At 44.1% G+C, this 18,694-nt stretch overlaps 2 protein-coding genes across 17 annotated transcripts in view; both read right to left on the bottom strand.

The window, feature by feature from the left end:
• Positions 1–2,587: 2,587 nt before the first annotated feature.
• Positions 2,588–11,136, bottom strand: NOC4L (nucleolar complex associated 4 homolog). Its single transcript, XM_051769180.1, has 15 exons — positions 10,994–11,136; positions 10,779–10,902; positions 10,586–10,692; positions 10,228–10,335; positions 9,943–10,092; positions 9,739–9,838; positions 9,414–9,448; positions 9,260–9,310; positions 8,600–8,711; positions 7,890–7,950; positions 7,234–7,344; positions 5,784–5,947; positions 5,329–5,411; positions 4,679–4,792; positions 2,588–4,373 (listed from the first exon to the last, which is right to left on the bottom strand). Exons 1-15 carry the CDS (start codon positions 11,087–11,089, stop codon positions 4,257–4,259), a joined length of 1,533 nt encoding a protein of 510 aa, XP_051625140.1. The 5' UTR covers positions 11,090–11,136; the 3' UTR covers positions 2,588–4,256.
• Positions 11,137–11,247: 111 nt separating this feature from the next.
• Positions 11,248–18,694, bottom strand: part of LOC127461382 (E1A-binding protein p400-like) — a 48,104-nt gene continuing 40,657 nt past the window's right edge. For 8 of the 16 annotated variants that reach the window (XM_051769146.1, XM_051769152.1, XM_051769149.1 and 5 more), the window contains 6 exons: positions 18,384–18,590; positions 17,903–18,098; positions 17,185–17,315; positions 16,386–16,553; positions 15,611–15,688; positions 11,248–13,790 (listed from right to left, as the gene is read on the bottom strand). In XM_051769146.1, coding sequence (XP_051625106.1) covers positions 13,518–13,790; positions 15,611–15,688; positions 16,386–16,553; positions 17,185–17,315; positions 17,903–18,098; positions 18,384–18,590 — 1,053 coding nt within the window. In that variant the 3' untranslated portion in view covers positions 11,248–13,517. The remainder of the gene's footprint in view (positions 13,791–15,610; positions 15,689–16,385; positions 16,554–17,184; positions 17,316–17,902; positions 18,099–18,383; positions 18,591–18,694) is intronic. The other 8 variants (XM_051769151.1, XM_051769163.1, XM_051769160.1 and 5 more) reach the window with 3 other exon arrangements.

Raw genomic sequence — 18,694 nt, 5'->3', positions numbered from 1 at the left:
CATACATACAGGATGGTGGCTTGGAAGATTACAGGAGGCCAAGACAGCTCTTTCTGAAACTGGCCACACACATTGCAGGTACCTTCCACGAGCTCTGAAGAGAAGTTTCCCTCTGTTTTTATCTCTTTTGGCTCTATCTACACAACTCCAGAACTGCCTTTTTAGAGATGCAAGCATGGCCCAGGGACAGGGCAAAGAAACTGCAGAAAAGCAATTCTTTTTATTAACAGGTCTCAAACTTCCTTCATAAACTACACAAAGATAGACTCTTGGCTTATTAATAGCAGTAAATCTCCAAGTCCAATAGGCTTCAGTTAATGAATATTGATTATGATAGCGCTGGAAAAGGCTGGTGTCAGTTGAACTGAGATCCTGTAGCCCTCTTTGCCTGAGCTGGGCTGTAAATTAACTGAGAGCTTGTTTTTCAAAATTAGGTAGTGGAAAACACAGGGGTTATGGCTGCACTGTAGCTTTCACTACCTCAGGGCTGTGAAACCACCTTGATGCACCTGGTCAGACCGGCTAAGCACTTTTTACTGTTTATTTAAGCACCTGGGAGCCTGTGGACCTGATCCCTTTGGAGCCAAGACAGGATCCTGTACACTGAGAGGAGCTTACATGCAATCCAGAGGAGCAGGAATGGACTCCAGGGTGGTTAAAACAACAGGCAGGGGATGTGTGTCAAGTAGCTTCTAACACTCCCTTGAGACACCTGAATGTGTGGGGTGAAAAGTGAGTTATTTTACACTCACAAGTCTCATTTCTTGGAGGACCACTGCCAGCCTGCAGCCAAGTGTACTTATGTTCCACTGTGCTGGAAGAGGACAGGTACAGAGCAGAGATCCTTTCACTTGAGGCAAGCAAATCTGCTTTTACTCAAGCAGACCTGCTGGTGTTTGTACCTTCCCACCTATTTACAGATGTAAATTTACACTTCCCTTTATCCCCCAGTGAGCATCTTAAAAGTAACAATCTAAGCTGATTAACACAAACACCACAGTCACCTCAACCTTTGACTCCCCAGATAAATCTCATCGTGCTCTCAGTGAGCAGCTCTATCTTTTCCAACCAGTCTGGGATGACTTTGAATGGCCTTTAAATGAATGGAAGCTCAGGAAAATAAACCAAGGGCAGTCCAAAGTCCACTGCAATAGAGACCTTATCGCTATCCTCTGGTGGGGGACCGAGGTAGTGATGGGTGGGGAGGCTGGGGGGCTATGTCAATGTTTTCATAAAACTATCTTTTATGCTCACTGAAATAACCCAACAGCAACAAACCCCAGAACAGCCCTCTCCCTCCTCCCCACATCTGATAAAAATCAAATAATAACAGGAGTGACTTATGCACTCTCTGCCTGGTACTTCTATCTGGCCTTCCAGTTAATACACCCCATGATTAAAGCATCTATAATCTACAGTCTGTGGAGACCTGTAGAGCAGGAGCAGCAGCAGGTGTGCAGCCTGATAAGGGCTGTTCACTCTGTGCAGATGAAACTTTTAATATTTATAACTGCTGATTTTTTTCCTGATGCCTCCCTATTGAGGGGAAAGGGGTGAAAGTTTAAAGATAAAAGCTTGATGAAAGACCCGGTGGAATGTTTTTCCAAGGACAGGCAGGGGCTTAAAGCTATCTCCACCAAAGAGCTGGTTTAAGAATGCTGCTCAGGCAAGTGCAGCATCAGAGATGGGGGATGAAGTCTCTGGAAGACCTTCAAGGCTTGTCTAAAGTGCACCCAGGCTTCAAGCTGTAAGCTCCTCTGAGCTGTCTGGTTTGCTTGTCTGCACCAAGCACAGTGGGACTGTGCTGGGACTGCCAACCATCACCACAAAAATAATTAAGTCACTCCAGGTCAGCTGCACATGCTTCAAGTAAAGTGCTAAGAGCATTTCCAGCTCAGCACTGGAATATGCTGAGATCTGAAAACACACAGCGTCAGCCCAACCCTCTGTCTCAGCTGCTGTGGGCAGCACATGGGGCACTGGGAACGAACTGGAAAACATAAATTGCATCCTGCTCCAATCAATCACCAACTGCAGTGTGGTACTCAGGATCCATGGCTGGTAAAACACTGAGGATGCTGTTGCCTTTGCAGCTTTCCTCCTGGGAAAGCATCCATTTCCAGTGGCATCCCTTCTCCGGGTGTATGGATATTTTAGTCTGTGGTGATTTGGTGTCAGGGACACAAGGCTCTGCCCATGGGACAGCAGCAGGCCACATCAGAGGGATGCTGCTTTCCTGTACTCCCAACCAATTCAATCTGCCCCAGATGTAGGGTATCCCTGTTTGGTGCCAGGAGACCCCAGGATGACAGGCAGGCCCCCAGCTCACTCAGCCCTCTGGATACCTTGCTGACAGACTCTGCTTACCCTCTGTCCAGATTTAAGAACCCAACCAAACTCCCTCATTTTCAGCACCATGAGACCCCAGACTTGCCCCATGCCCAAATGGTGTAATATTTGTGCATTCAAACCCCAGCACTCCTGAGTGTATTATGACAGATATGAATGATACAGCCCACCAGTAACTACAGACAGATATACCTGGGCTAACCTGAGTAGAATCAAAATATGCAGAGAAAGGTATTCATTCATTTAAATATATTCATTTATTTCATCTGAAAGATGATACACTGACATACTTCTTTCAAAGCAAACCATGTGGTCCTCACACCTATAGCAGAGCCCTTCAAAATGTTTACCAAACCCATACATACAACACACCCTGACAGAGGGAGATACATCTTAGAGCTGAAATACATGGCTTGGCTGAACCTGAACTGAGGTCTCTCAAGTTGAAAGCTACATCTCAATCATTCTGCCTTCCTACCTCAGATCCCAAAAGTCAAAGAAAAAAGAAAGGCAGGCTGGCCAGGGAGGAGGCAGGGTTGCCTTTTCGCCAGAGAACAAAGAGTGGGACTTCTAAAAAAAAAAAAAGAGAAAAAAATTCAATCCTCAAAAACACCCCACCTGAATTCAAAAGCACCAGAAAGAAAAAAAAAAAAGAAGAGGTAGAGCTCTGCAGTCTAAGGACACATTCCACTGTTTGGAAAGCATGAGGAAAACTGGCTGAAGAAAATGTGACACTTCAGTGTCTCCAAGACAGCTGCAGTTTTCCTTGACTTAAACAGAGTTCTCTGAGAGAAATTCGATTTCTTGGCCTCCACTTTCTTGACTCCTCCACAAAATATGATTTCAAGTTATACAAGCAAAGTTAAAATCTAAAGAGGTAAAATTAAGTTGCTGAAAATGAGTTTAAAAAAACAGTCCTGACTTTGTTAATAAGGAGTTTATCTCAAACTTAAAACCTGGGGGGGGGGGGGAGAAATCCTATCAGATGGAATTTCTGTGTGAAATCTGGAAGTATATGAAAAATCCAAATTAACAAAAGTACCCAGTGTCAGTGGACTAGTTAAAACTGGATACACACTGGCCAGAGCTCCTACAACACATGCAGGCTGCAAGCAAAACCACACCAAGCTGCTTATCATTCTGAAGCAAAACTCAAGGATTAGCCTCCCACTGCACATCAGCTGGCCTCCCTGGCTACAGCAGTCACCAGGATTATGCTCATTTCCAAAGCTCACGAGCATTTGGAATTAATCACAACCTTAGAGCATGAGATGGATGTACATGCAGGAACACCAGCACCACTCCACAGACAGAATTACTGAGCATCATCTGAGTTGTTTGACAAAGCAGAGCTTTCAGTGCCTCGAACATGGGAGTAGTAAGACAAGTGCAAGGAAGCTAAACACCCCTCTGAAGACTTGAGCTTAAAAATGCATATAAAAATATAATCAGAATATCATCAGGTGTTTACAGCTATGTGCTGAAGTCACTTGCTACAAACAGGTTGTCAGCTCTAGTATAAAAGCAACACATCTGAAAAATAAGAGTAGTCAGAGACTGCAGTTCCTTTCAGTGCCATGGAACAGCAGTGAGATGTCTGTCCATGCAGGCACCAGGCACAGCCAGCACCAGCAGCTCTGGGGGAAGGGCTGGAACCCCAGCCATGAACCAGTCCAGAAAAGCTTGCTCCCAGGAAAAATCCCTCCCAAATACCAGGTGGCAGCAGTTTGCAAGCGTGAGAAACGCAGGGAAGTCCATCCAGGGGTAGTGGTAAAGGTCACCGAGGAAGGCTGCACCTCTGCCAAGCAGTCCAGCTCCATCACAGGGAAGGATTGCAGAGCACATGGGAGCTCTGTGAGTGTCCCTAAGATCAGGGAGTTGCACAGGTGTGTTTGTAAGAGATGGCATCAATCTAAACTGAAGTGCTCTGCAAAAATATCATTTTTCTTCCCAAACAAACCTCGTACTTGCTCAAACTCCAGGGGCACATCGGTAGCCTTTTTCTTTACTTCTTTATCAAAAAGCTACAAAATAAAAAATAGAAAATGTTGTCAAAACTCAGTATAAGCTCTTCACCCTGATACCACTGTTCACTCTCACCTCTTAAAAGATCCAGCAAATAGGGCTTTTTAAAAAAGCCAGCCCTGTCACCACTGCTGCTCATGCTCTGTTATTTAGCACACATTTTCCTGGTTTTCCCTGGTTCTGGGTAACCAAAAGTCAGTTTAGCTCCCTCCCAGCAGCAAGGCAGATGAACAGGACATGGCTACTGTATCCAGAATCTCCTTCCACCTGGTTCCAGTCATTCCCAGAGGCACAGCAACATTACCTCATAACCTGAGAGCTCCAGGAGCCCTGATATGTCATCCTCCATCTCAGACAGTGACTGATTCAGGACAGCAGCTGCTTTGGCCACATCTGGGTGATAATGGTTCTGGAGAGACTGAAAAAGCAAGACAAATAGGAGATGGTCTATTAAGTACAGGGTAACACACATCCATCTGGAGTCCCACACAGGTGTCTGGTCCTTTGCTGACCAGAGCTTAGTGAACATCAAACTGTGGCAGAGGCAAGTTCACTGTACTGTGCTACTACAGAGCTTCAAGAAATCCTGATTTCAGGCATCTTTCAAACACGTAGAAGGTCCCTCTCCCCTCCAAAGCAAATGAAAAGCCTGGTACATTTGCAGCTATTTAGACTGTTTGAGCTGTTAGCTGCCCACTTTTCAGCTGCATGGTCAGATGTGTGCTCACAAGCCACCTACTAAATAGCATGTACAACTTCTCCAGGGTATGGAATCATTTGCTAGGACAGAAAACGATGCAGACCAAAAGATCAGCCAGGAACTCAACTCATTTGCAGGACACATGTCAGTATGTTCTTTTGAGTGGAGCTGCCCACTGCCAATGTGTGTCAAGGAAGCAGCAGGGGTGGAAGAGACCCATACCAGATGCAGATGTTCATTTTTAGATGACATACCTGAATCTCCCAGAGGGAGCTCTCCAAAGCTCTGCTTTCAGATGGCTCCTCCTCCTCCATAATATATGGATCTTCTGACATATCTAAGAAAACAGGAGATACAGAGCTGATATATCCTGTGTGATGTGCACAAACCCAAAGGGAACACAAGAGGCCCAGAGCAGTGCTGCAGTCAGGATTGCTCTTTCCCAAGACATTTATTGTTCAGGAACAAGCTGGCACATTCCAACATGACCTGAGTTACCCCGGGCAGCACTACAGAACCATGTTACTTTTAGAGAGCATGGGGGGCATTTGTAATAGTCTTGAAATCACAGCAGCAGCCTGCTGACTTTCCCCAAACTCAAGGGATAGAGGGATCCTTCCAAACCTCCAAACTGGGATCTCCCTTCTTCCTCTACAGGAATCCTGCTCTTTATGCTGTCTAAAGGCATGACACAACACTCCCCTCTTACCTGCTGGCCCACCAGGTCTGTGCACCAGCACTCTGCAGGCGGGGTGTCTCCGGAAGAGGTTGCAGATGAAGGGAATGATCATGAGGAGGGACTCGGGAGGAGCCGTGAGGGCCAGCCGGGAGAGCCGCTTTATGAACGCTGCCACCAGGTACGCTGGCAAGTGACTGTGGGAGAACAAGCAGAGGGGAGCAGCTTGGTAAAGTCCTGGCAAGGGAAAGAGCAGCTTCACCCCCCTCAAAACAGCGTGGCAGGGTAAAGATCAGTGGGGCTCTTCGGATTTTTTGGGCTATGGAGTAGCCCAAAATGGTTTCAAGCGGCAATACAGGGTCTTGTGCGCTCTCTGGAACAAATCTGGGGGCACTTACACTCAGTGCATGAATAACCTCAAATCACTCAGACTCTGTCCAGAACCATGGCACCACTCCAGGCACTGGCCAAGCACAGCTCCTGTACACAGCCATTCACATGGCAAACTTTATTCAGTCCTTTTATAAACTTTTGAGTGCTTGGCCAGGCAACCTCAATTATATTCTTCTAATGTCATTTTGCTGATTTAATTAATGCACAGACCACGGTGTTAAATTTATGTAGTATTTCCAGGACTACAGCAAGCACTGCAGCTGCTAATGGGAACATAAAGCTGCTGTAATGTAAATGTGTAGGATAATTATTTTTTTTTTTTAATGGTAAAAATGCAAATTTCTAACAGCAATCAGCTCATCTAGGCGCCTTCTTCAGGTCAGAAGAACTGGGATGAAAGATGACAATTTTCAGCCACTCAGCCTTCAGCTCAATGGCTCACTACACAAGCAAAGCCATCCCACAGTTCTTGTCACTCTCTCCAAAGCACACCATGAATACAAGGGGTTGGATACTAAGTGCCTAGTGCTGAACTGTAAAGTGTTACTCTTGGTTTATTTTATAACAGATGATGGCAACTATATGACCAGCTGCTTATCTAGTTTCTTCCCTGTGTACAATGAACTGACAGCATCAAGACAGACTGTCAAACACTTTACATCTCAGTGTTCTGTGTCTGCAAAAGGCCATCAATTTATGAACAGCTTTATAATCTATAAAAAGCCTGCAAATTTTACTTTTCCATATTTGCAAAGACAAGACAGAGAATTCATCATTTTCAGCCATAGTGGAACACAGATCAAAATAAATCCATAAGCACTTGTAGCTCAAACTCTGGTAACTAACTGCAATTTTTCCTTTCTGAAACTCTATGGCTGCATGGCAAATCTCCAGAAATAGCACATGAAAAATTACACAACGCTACAATAACACTCTTGGATTCAGTTTTCTTGGTAAAAATGAACCTGATCCAGTAGGCACATTGATTACATTATATCCAGACATGTGGGGGACTGCTCAGAAACAGACTCTGGCCAACAGAAAAGCAGGAGGAAAATATGTAAGCAAACATAATGAAGATGTTACTTACGATGAAGACAAAAACAGATCAGTCAGATGGAAGAAGCGAGCTCGGTACTTCACGTGATATATGGAAGGGTCTAACAGACTGTACAGCTTTTTGTAAAAGTCAGGATACTCCCTGTTAAAAAACAGGCAAATACAACATCCATTAGTGGTGCACAGGGAGACTGCACCGTGTTTAAAGGTTTCTGTGCTTTCATTAATGAAAGACTACTCCAGATCACTGCTGTGCTCTGTTTAGCTCTCTTAGGTTTCTCTCTACAGTCCCCTGAAAACAAGATGTAAGGTGAATTTATGGCTCTTGCAGTGCCCAGTCATTTTTGGGCTGTGAAGCCATGTCCACTGACTGCAAATGGTACAGGATCCAGTGAAAGGGACACCAAAGATACGGCTTCACTAAGTAATCAAATCAATGGAAATTGATTTTACAGTGCTGAGCAACCACAGTCTGCAGAAGAGGATATTTAGGCTCAGTTGTAAAAGGAGTCAAGACTATCAAAAGAGCTCAGCATCCAAACAGCTGAGCCTCTTGGGCAGAGTTTGGCTTTCTCACTGGGGAATTTCTAAGCCTGAAGGTGTGGCGAATCCATTTCAGTCCCTCTTACATAAAGATATAAATGCAAACCCCCATGTTCCTTTAAACAGTATGCTCTTTTTACTTACAAATTATGCTGATGAATCAGAATAAACAATCCATTTAGGGCTAGAAGACTGATTGCTCCACCTGTAAAGGAAGCAGGCAGGAATCAACACAATAAAAACAATTAGAAAAAAAATCAGCTTCCAATCGTTTGTATAATAAAACCTTCCCAGAAGGAACACAAAGCTGAGTACCTGAAATTAGAGCCAGTGTGATGGTTGAAAGGTGAAACAATTTCATCTACAACCTTCCAGAGGCTCCCAAGTTTCTTACAAAGATTAAGCTGTACTTTAGGAGAAAAATCTCTGAATGACTGAGACACAAAAATGTGCTCCTCTAAATCCCAAGCAAAGCCACACTGGAGAGGCAGAGGTCTCCTCAGAAAGGACATTTCTATAGGAATCTGTGTATCTTGTGTCTGGATGCAGCCCAGGTATCAGCAGTGCTGGCTGAACTCTATATTTAAAATAAATCAATTCAGTATTCTACTATTCCCAAAGTCTTAAATAAAATTTTCTTTATGCATAAGGGGCAACAACACTGACAAACACAGGTAAAATCATCTCCCTTTCAGGGACAATGGAGTTCACCCTAATTCCTTTGCTACATCCCAGCCAAAAGCACATCTATTCCATCCTCTAGGTCGTGGTGCTGCAGCCAGCAGAGTTTCCAAATCCATATGTCCCCTGCTGCAGGTATGTATGACAAAGGATAAAAGCCTGTTCTCACTCACCTATGCCATAGGCCACTGTCAGGAAGTCCATCATGAGAGTGGGTTCGTTCATGTAAGGCAGGACAGAGTCGTGCAGAATGACAAGAACCTTCTTGTAAAGGCCAGTGGGCAGCTGTGAAGGATGAAACAACACAGTGAAACAATCACTGCAGGGAGAACTGAGAGTAACAGCGACCTGTGGCTCAAGAAAGCAAGGCACAAGCAAAAGGGAACGTGCCAGGACAATACAGAACTGCTTCCAGCAGCAGTTCCCAAATGGGAGAGTTTACAAGTGACACCTGACAACCAAGTGCATTCAAAGAGGCAAGTGCTCACAACTAACAGTGTCATCACAGCTCAGAAGGGAAAGTCATCACGAAAAAGACTGTGGAAGCTTCAGCTAGTGCAGAGAAGTTGTTACACTGCAAGTCACTCTTATAAGCAGACAAGTTTAAGGTGGAGAATAAAGGCTGGGAGTAAAGAGAAGAAATGAACCATATATGAGGTCAGGTTTCTTGGCAGAATGATCCAACAGAAATGGTCACTGGGCTGCTCCCATCTGACACTGAAAGCACACTGTGGTCCTACCAGGAGCTCCATGCAAGGATGGCCACAATTGCTAAGGATCAGCAATCCTTTAATTAAAGAGTAATACAGATCAGTGGCAGAAGCAACACTCACCTTGTGCTTCAAAAAAGTGAGCCACATTTTCTGAAACATCTGCCTGTGTGCCTTAAAAGAGAATTGCAAACAGTGAGTAAAACATGCTGGTGTAGATAAAGCTCTATTTTAAATAGATACAATTCCAATTCTAAAGCACCAAATGAACAGTTACCTGCAGCTTCGACATTTTCAATTCCTCACGATTTTCTAAGGACAAAGAGAAGACAGATGTTGAACTTGAAATGGATGTTCAAAAAATTAAGATCTGCCTTTTTTTCCTTAGCCCTTTGATAACCTAAAAATTTGGGCTTATGTCCTTGTCTTGATACAAGGCCATGACAGACCCCTCTGTAGACTGAGGAATGTGGATTTTTGATACTGCTCAGAATCATGGTGATCACAGAACCAGACATTCTTCATTAACAAACTTTACACAACGAAAAACTTAAATGTGATTTTCCTTTTCACCCACAGTTCATCGTGTTGAGCTTACTAACCTTGCTTCACCATAAACTTGACCATGTCAGACTCCTTGTTTGGCATGTTAATGGGTGAAATGAGGGAAAACACATTCTGCTGGTAAAAGGGCAGCGGCCTCTGAGAAAAAAAGCAAACATATAAACATATCAACCACTAGTGTTTTCCTGCTTCAGGCAAAAAATATGCAATCCAGAGCCACCTCTCCAGTAACAATTTGTTACCTCTTTTGTCTTCTGCATGACTTGTCCAATATTGGCAGTGACTGCCTTCATGACAAAGTACCGAATGTCATCATACTCCATGTACTCTTGGAAGCGAGAGATCAGGAGTGAAGCATCCTCATTTACAGCAAGCAAACCATCAACAACCACCTAACAAAGGGTTTGTAAAGGAAAGCACCGTGTCAGTCTCTTGCAGCACTGGAGCAGAGAGAGAGCTGAGGTGGCTGAGGGCACATGAAGCCATCAGGTCACTGACAGGAGGAACTTTTCAGTTCTGCAGCTTACCTTAAGGAGGTCAAAAGGAAAAGTCAAAGTCCCCTTCCACTCTATTTTGATCAATGGATACTGTGCCTCTAACTCAACAAACTTCATGAGGGTGCAGAGTGACAATTCCTTTTAAAAAAACAACACACAAAACCCCCACTTCAGTGAGGACACCAGGGGTCAGACCCAAAGGAGGTAACTTCAAAAGGAGAAAGAATGAACTAGGATGTTGTTCCCCGAGAAAGCGGCATGCCCGCAGGTGAGCAGAGGTGAGCTGGAACACAGGCGATGTCCTACAGCCCTGCCTGCCCTCCCACACCGAAATATCGGGCGATAATCGCCAGGGACCCCCCGTGCCAGCAGCGGGCTCAGGACCCACCTTGACCTGGAAGGCGTCGTGCCCCATCAGCTCGCCCAGGCAGCCCACGCAGTCCTGGTAGCGGTGCCTCATCCATATCTTGTACTTGTCCTCGGCGCTGTACCGATCTGCGGGTGGGACAGACACGCCTGAGGCTCGGGCAGGGCCCGCCGGCCCCGGGACCACCCCCTGGGCAGCGCCCGCCCGGGCTCACCGGCCAGAGCGGCGTCCTGGGCGGGCAGCGGCCCCACGAACAGCTCCCGGCGCTCCAGCAGCGCCCCGAACAGCCGGCTGCAGGTCCTGGCGGCGCTCACGATGTCCTCCTCCTCCTCCTGGGCCTGGGGAAGAACAGCGTGTCTGAGCCGCGGCCGCGCTCCCCTCACAGCCCCGCTCCCCCCCGCTCCCTTCCCGTCCCGTCCCGTCCCGCACCGCCAGCGGCTCCAGGATCTCGAAGACGCGGTTGGCGTTGGCGCGGCTGCCCAGCACGGCCTCCAGGCTGGCGGCGAGCGCGGCGGCCCTCGCCATGCTGAGGGTGCCGGGCCGGGAGGAGGAGGAGGAGCCGCGGCCGCTCCGCCCGCAGGCGGGGCCGGGGCCGGCCCGTCCTCCCGCCCGCGGGCCCCTCCGTGAGGGGAAACACCCCGAGCCCCCCCTCCCTCCCCCGGTACAGAAGGGCAGGGCGAGGCTGCGGTATAAAAATGTACACTTTATTACACCTTCAGGTAGGATACAGCACTATTCCTTATCATCCTACTGGGTCGAGTACAAATGCTCATCACTTTATGTACAGGTTGACTTTCCTAACACGCTCTCCCGGGAGAAAGACACATCGAAAAGGAAAAAGTAAAATTGAAAGAAAAAAAAAAAAAGGGGGAACAAAAAAAGGTGACTTTTATCTTCATCGACTGACCTAAACAAGAAACGATCGCTTCTTTAGACACAAAATCGGACCAGCACAACGATGCACCCAACAGCTGGAACTGTTCCCCCCCACCCGCCCCCCCACGACGTTCATGCACATAATAAAAGCTAAACACTTAAAAGTAAAACTGGGGCTAACTAAGCAATAGTTTTGGATGAGCAAGGCTATACTGTACACAGTGTCACTATCCATTACCACTGCAATTGCTTTGCATTTTAAACTACTCCACTGCCAGCAATCCCAGCTCTGTGGCTCGCCAAGGAGTTCATGGCACCGGTGGTTCGGCAGGGTCAGGAGAATACTACTGCATGCAAAAACAGCTTTAAAAAAACCCAAATGCCCTTGTATTTGCAGACCTGAGGGTCCAAGAAAAAAAAAATGATGCAGGACAAAAGAGGTATAAAATAAAAAAAAAAAAAAATCAGGAACGCTGCCTGAGCCAATGTTTACATTCGCGATGTAAACATCCTAACATTCTTAGGATAGGCTGTACCTATCCTAACGCAGAGGAGCTGGTGGGTATTCTTTCCTGTTTAAGCCACGTGGATTGCCAGGTACCAACACGTGTGGACATACAGAGGTAAAAACAAAAGATATGCTTTTCTTGCCCTTAAAATCAGGCTGCCCTCCTAAAAGAGTAAAAAGATCACAGAATGGAAAAAATAATTTTAAAATCATCTCAGAAAAGGAATGTTGTAATTTTGTCTGGATTTTACACATTGAGCAGTCTTCTTGCCAAAGTAAAGTAAATCCCTTCAAGCCACCAAGAGCTTTTTGATTCCTCACTCAGTGCTGTTTGCAAAGTGTTTTTCATTGTAAGCAAGAAAAGTAAAGAAACCCCCCACAGTTCTATGCAGCTTTTTGCTTCTTTTTTTCTCCGTAACAATAAGGCAAACTGATTTGGAGGAAGAGGCCACGCTCTGTTCCCATCCAAAATACCCACCTGAAGTTACATTCATCGTTAGCTTTAGTAAAAGAATAGTACAAAAGTTAGATCTTACTCTTTACACAGTTGAAGAATTAAGTCTTAGATTTAATTTCACTATTCTCCCTTCCCCCAGCCCCCCACCCCCCGAGCTGAAAGCCGAGTAAAAAGTACTGAACATTTAAACATGTTGCAAGAGCAGAATGAAGCTGAGAGATTAAATTTTATCAGTTGGAGATTTTCCATGACAGAAGTCCCATGAGAAACAGCTACATCTGTTTAGCTGTAGCCACTGAACAATTCTTTTACAAAAAAAAAAAAAAACAAACAATGGGCTACACTTCAATACACAACTACTATCAACACAGTATTTACTCAATTCATGCCTAAAATATCCATTATCTTAAAGTGAAATATGAGAGTGAGCACACAGGTTGGGTGATTCAATAAACTGTACACAAAACTACTAACAAACCTTTTAAAAGACTTACAAAAATGGAGAATGAAACTTTTTTTTTTCCTTTTTTAATTACATGTACTTACAGTTTTTCACATTTACTGGCTAAACTTTGCAGGGAGCACTTCAAATCTGTGTTAGGTCTTTCAGAGGGATTTACCTCTGGAATACCACGCAGCTTTTGTACTGATGGAAAATACTGTGCTGTATCAGCCACACTTGGTTCTTTGTGTGGCTTCACTGTGGATACTGAGCACACACTGAACTACAGCAAAGAGCTGCATATTCCCATGGGCAGGTGTGGTAAGTTAACACAGATGGATTTTACTGACATTTATGGCATATCACCATTTCACTTTGGAGAAGCCGGGCAGAATTTAGACCTAAGTAATGTTTGCTTTGTCTGGTTTGAATGAGCACAGAGAACACAGGCAGAACGCATCTTGTACAGAGTGACACCTTTGAGTGCTAAACAGCTGCTAATACACTGAAGTTATATGAGTTTCCATGTTTAAATGTTCACCAGCAAGAAACCTTCTGCTACAAAAAAAGAATAAAAATAAAGGTGGTTTGTGTTCATTTGGATGTTTGGAGTAGCTTCTCACTTGTTTCAGCAAACGAGAAATGCTGTTTTCCCTGTTATTGCATTATTTCAACTTGGTTTAGTAGGTGCCTTCAATCTGACAGTCGGCGTCCTCATCTGTACTTTTGCCTGCTGGTTCTGGGCCTCGGGTGTTGCTGGTGTCTGGGCTGGGTTCTGTACACCTGGAGCCTGAACCTGGGGAGATGCTGTTGTCACCACTTGCTGCTGGATCAGTTTCTGCTGGACGACCTGAGCAGTAGCAGTTGTTGCAGGGATCACCTGAACCTGCTGTTGACCTGCTGTCGTCTGAGAAAGTGTCACAGTTTGGGGCTGAGCCTGTACCTGGACATGAGGATGACACGGCAATTACAAAAGAATGGTTTGGCATTAAACTGAGCATTCATTACATTTCTGCTCTACAGAGGGAATCCTACTCATTTAGGTATTTTCTCTCTTAACTGACAGACATCTTAAACAAAGCAGGAAGGCTGGGAGGGACTCTGGGAACATAGGCTCTGTGGGATCACTGAGAAACACCATTCTGTCACATTTTCTAGAGCCTTATAAATCAGAACTAAGAGCCAACATGCCTGTAACTCAGACCTCTGCAGTGCAAATCCAATGACATGCCCTCAGATATAGTCAGAAGACAGATGGAAGGTACAGAAACCCTACTGAATATACAGGAAAATTTCTGTAATGCAGAAGTGGAAGTGAAGGAACAGGGAAATGATCAGAGGGACAGACAGAGGACCAAAGAGGTTAAAATGCTGACTCTGCACCCATATTGTGACAATAAATAAAGCCACTGGGGCTTCCCACCAGTCCCAGCCATTACCCTTTCAGACTACACCTGCCAGTCTCTATTCCCAATTTAGGGTAGAACAGTGTGAACTCTATCCAGAAATCTAATTTTCGTAACTCTATCCAGAGCAAGAGAGAAAAAAAAAAATCAACATCTCCTTGTTCAGAGGACAAGGTAATGAAAACTGAGCAGCTTCAGCTGCCTTTGTCAGATGCAGAAGCATAACAAAGTTACAAGGGCTTCTCCAGGAGAAAAATTACCTCTTGACTGATCCAAAAGGAATCCAGTGGGAAGCACTAAAAATGCAGTAAAAAGAATGCCACATACACATCAAGACCATAGTTTTAAAAGTACTTATCATGGCCTAATCCTACTGCCACTGATGGCACCGGTGTGTGTGGGAGGGAAACTATTTGTCTTTTTACCACGGACTCCCACAGTCCCAGAGTTATGCCAACATTGATGACTTTTGAAAATGATCTAGGAGCTCTTACTGACTACAAAGGACAACTCAACTTGTGTTGACTGATGAGGTTTCTATGCCCTGCTGTCTCCCTTGCCCTTGAAGCATTCACATCTGAGGTGATTATTAGTCAGCTTATACCACTTTATCATCATTTTAAGATAAACAGTCACAGATTTTATTCTGCACTAAAACACTGCAAAATGAACTGTGAGAGATTAAGAGCCAACTGGCTCAGAGTTTTGTGCACTGAAGGCAATAACTTCATCCACCATCCAAAGTTAAATCATGCCTGTCAATCAACTGCCTGTTGCCAACGATCTGGATGACATTGTTCTGAACAGTGTTAATTAAACTGCCTGGTAATTAGGGGAGGGGAAACCAAACCATCTGACCTTCTCTTGCCCTAGTCCCGTCTGTTACCAGACCACATTTGGAACAGCTACCACACTGTTCTGACTTTTACAAAGCACTTGGCACAGCTTTGTGAACTGGAACAAAACAACTTGTAACCTTCAATTTGTCCTAATTTTTGTAGAAAAGGCTCAGATGGTGCTCATTAGTTCAGTTATTTGCTATTTTGACTATACACCACCAGAAACCAATTTTTAGAAATTTTTATCAAACTCTAAAAAACATTTTTTAAAATCTGTTTTTTGTCTTATCTACGAATAAGTGATGAACAAACATTGCACCACCTACCAAAGTTTGAGACTAGAGAATATACGGCAGCTGACTCAGTATTGAAGACTCATTTTTATAGAATGGCACTTGCTGTATGCTTTGAAAATACTGCCTATGCCACACATAAGGTGAAAAACACAAACATTCCAAATAAATGAGCTTTCAGTAGGATCACGTTTTAGTGCTATGTTTGACAAGTGCAAAACCCACCTGTTGGGAAACTGAAACCATCTGCTGAATGTTGGCAACAGTAGCCTGTTGCTGGACCACTTGTGGGAGTTTTGCAACCTGTAGTGACATGAAATAAAGAAAGACTGGGTCAAAATAAAAAACTATTAAAAGAACAAAACTGGCAAAACTGCTACCAAGTGAAAACCCTTCCAAAGTCCTGTTCATGATAAGTTGTAGCTTGGCATTTAGAGTGAGACTGAATGTTTGTAAAACATTTGAGATCATTGAATTGAAGAACTTAACTAGGGGAGGAAGAGGAAAAGCCATATATTCTATGGCTTCCTCCTATCTATAAAATTGAAGGAAGCACATGAGTTCTAATGGGTTACACTATCTGGGATATACTTTTGAAAGAGCAAGGCTTCCAATTTCTAGCCCCCTTCTTTTTCTCCTTGGTTAGACTGATTCGGTTATGCAGAAAAGAAAATAAGTGAACTGTCACCTACACTTGGCTGCCAGAAACAGGAAGAACTCTGGATGAATTTTCCCTAGTAAACACTGTATGGAATCCCTTGCTTAATAAAAAGGAGTGACTTAATTTTTTTATTTCAAAGAGGAAAGGTGAACTTACAGCTCACAGTTCCTCTGACCTGCTTTAAGGGCACATATTCAGCACCAATGAATTTTATTAAAAAGTCAATTTAAATGAAAGTGTGACTAGAATTAATACGAGTGGGTGCTAAAATGCTACCTCACCTGTCATCTTTACAATTCTCCAGTTCACAGTACAGTTTATGGTGTAAACCTGTGTTACCTGTACCTGAATCTGGGCCTGCACTTGCTGAGTTCCACCTGGTTTCTGGGTTTGGGAAATTGGAGTTGTTAAGAACTGTGTTTTAATGGCAGGTTGTGTAGCATAAGTTACTTTTTGTTGTTGTGAAGTCTGCTGTTGGGTTTGGACCGTAACCTGCTGAGCATTTATCTGCAGAAGAGAAAAAAAAAAGGCATCAATGACCACAAAAGATTTAAAAAAACAGGTATGTAGCTAACAAGATTAATTACATTTATTTATTGGAAAAAAAAAAAACCCTCCCAGGATTAGAAATAACAAAATGAGCACTAGATGAAAGCTTTCACCCATTCATACAAGTATTCAGAACTAATTAATGTATTTATTGAAAAGGTTCTCTCTTACACAGGGCATTCATACAATAATGCACTTCCAAAAAGCCACATTGAGATGGCCTTCTCATGATCATGATATTCTCATGGCACATGAGAACGTGACATTTGAGGAAAAAGTATATTTTGCACAAATTGTATTGTAAGCAGTGAAAATCTCTGGGAATTTTCCACATGTGGTCATACTTGAAGTGACTAAAGGGAATCCTAATCTTTGTTTGGGGCATGAGAAATCAAACCAACCAACCACCTTACTGAAAAAATAATTAAGCACCTGACAAGGCACGTGAGAGCCCTTTCTCTCCAGATATACTGAAGATTTGTCCCTAGAAATCCTGACTGACTCTCTGGGAGTCTCCTCATCATCCAGAGCCAAAGTCTCCCAGCCACAGAAGCATTGCATAACTTAATGGGAGAGCAAACAACTGTACCTTTTGCTGCACAGTAGCTTGTCCCTGTGCAACCTGGGGCTGGATCGCTTTCTGCTGCTGTGCTGCTTGATGGTGCTTGAGTTTTAGAAGCTGCTGGACATGAAGTGGCTGTGCAACTACTGTCTGGCCTCCTGAAAATTACAAAAATAATTAGAACTGTAAGAGTATTGCTTTGCTCCAGTAATCACAGCTTGCAAACAGAGATTCTGCTTTTTATAGGCTTATACATCTGCATAGCTTTGAGCACTAATAACCCACTGGTTTTAATGGGAATAAGACATATGGATTTTGACACTGGAGAAAATTTCTTATCTAAGGGCATGAGTAAGCTAACTTCATGTTCTAACAATAATCTTCCTCCTGGAAAAATTCTGTCTATACTATAGGAGACTTATGAAATACAATTCTTCTCATTTCCAATTTGCATTTTAAAAAAATTATAAAATCACCATGTCTTTATTTTTTAAATTCGATCTGTTCATCTACTGTCATATACAGATTTAAAAAAAAAAACAATCACATCTGGCTAAAGAATCATGCCAACCTCCAGGTTAAATGGAGTAAGAATAACCCTCTTTTCTGAAACAAAGGGGCATGCAACCTCTACAACTTCAGTTTTGAGAAAGTGTGTGTCCCACAGAAAACATTACTTAAAACATTCCACTTTTAGAAAAGAGGGATTTAAAATTTTATTGTTCCAGCAAGCCTGTTCACATACCTGCTGCTTTCTGTGGCTGCCCGATGGCAACACTAATGCCTGCAACAGTAACAGGGAGTGTAGTGACTCCTGCTGATGACACAACAGCAGCTGGAACAGACACCACCGGAGGCTTTGCCAGAGCAACTTGGGCTGCTTGTGGAGTTTGGGCCTGGATCTGTCCTTGTGCTTGAAGCTGGGAAGCAGGAACACGAGTCTAAGCAGTAAGGAATGAAGATTATTGTACCGGCACAAAAATATTTGCTGCATATAACAGGTCATAACAAAGTGACAGTTGTAAATGTTTCTAAATATCAGTACAGTAAGACAGCTCAGAGATGCTATCAGTGGGTAAGTGCAATGCAAAGCTATTTACATTACAGCTGTCTCTTTTGTACTGCCTAAGCAATGCAAGGGGCACTTGTGTGTGTGAATGATCAGTACCCAGTTCATTTAAAGTCAGGTGTTTAGGGCTGTTTCTGCAAAGTCAAAGCCAACTTACCAGCCGAGCGACCTGCAGGTTGGTCACAGTGGTGCCCGTGAGCACCGCGCCGGGACGAGGGGCTGTCACTGCAGTGAGCTGCTGGGTTTGCTGCTGCTGCTGCACTTGCACTTGTGCTGTTTGCTGCTGTGCCCCTTGCTGTGTCTGCTGCCCTGCCTGCTGCTGGGGGAGCTGCAGCTTCTGCTTCTGCAACTTGATCAGCTGCTCCTGCAAAAATCAAACACTTCCATCATTTTCAAATGTTTACATTAGAGGAAAAAAATGCAGAGGAATCCAAAGCTTAAAAGGAGAAACATTTTATACCAGACTAT

Source organism: Manacus candei, unplaced genomic scaffold (assembly GCF_025592945.1).
Source record: "Manacus candei isolate 608988 ecotype Guabito, Panama unplaced genomic scaffold, ASM2559294v1 h1tg000103l, whole genome shotgun sequence".
In the NCBI taxonomy this organism is placed as follows: Eukaryota; Metazoa; Chordata; class Aves; order Passeriformes; family Pipridae; genus Manacus; species Manacus candei.
This window is presented reverse-complemented; position numbering and strand designations above follow the sequence as displayed.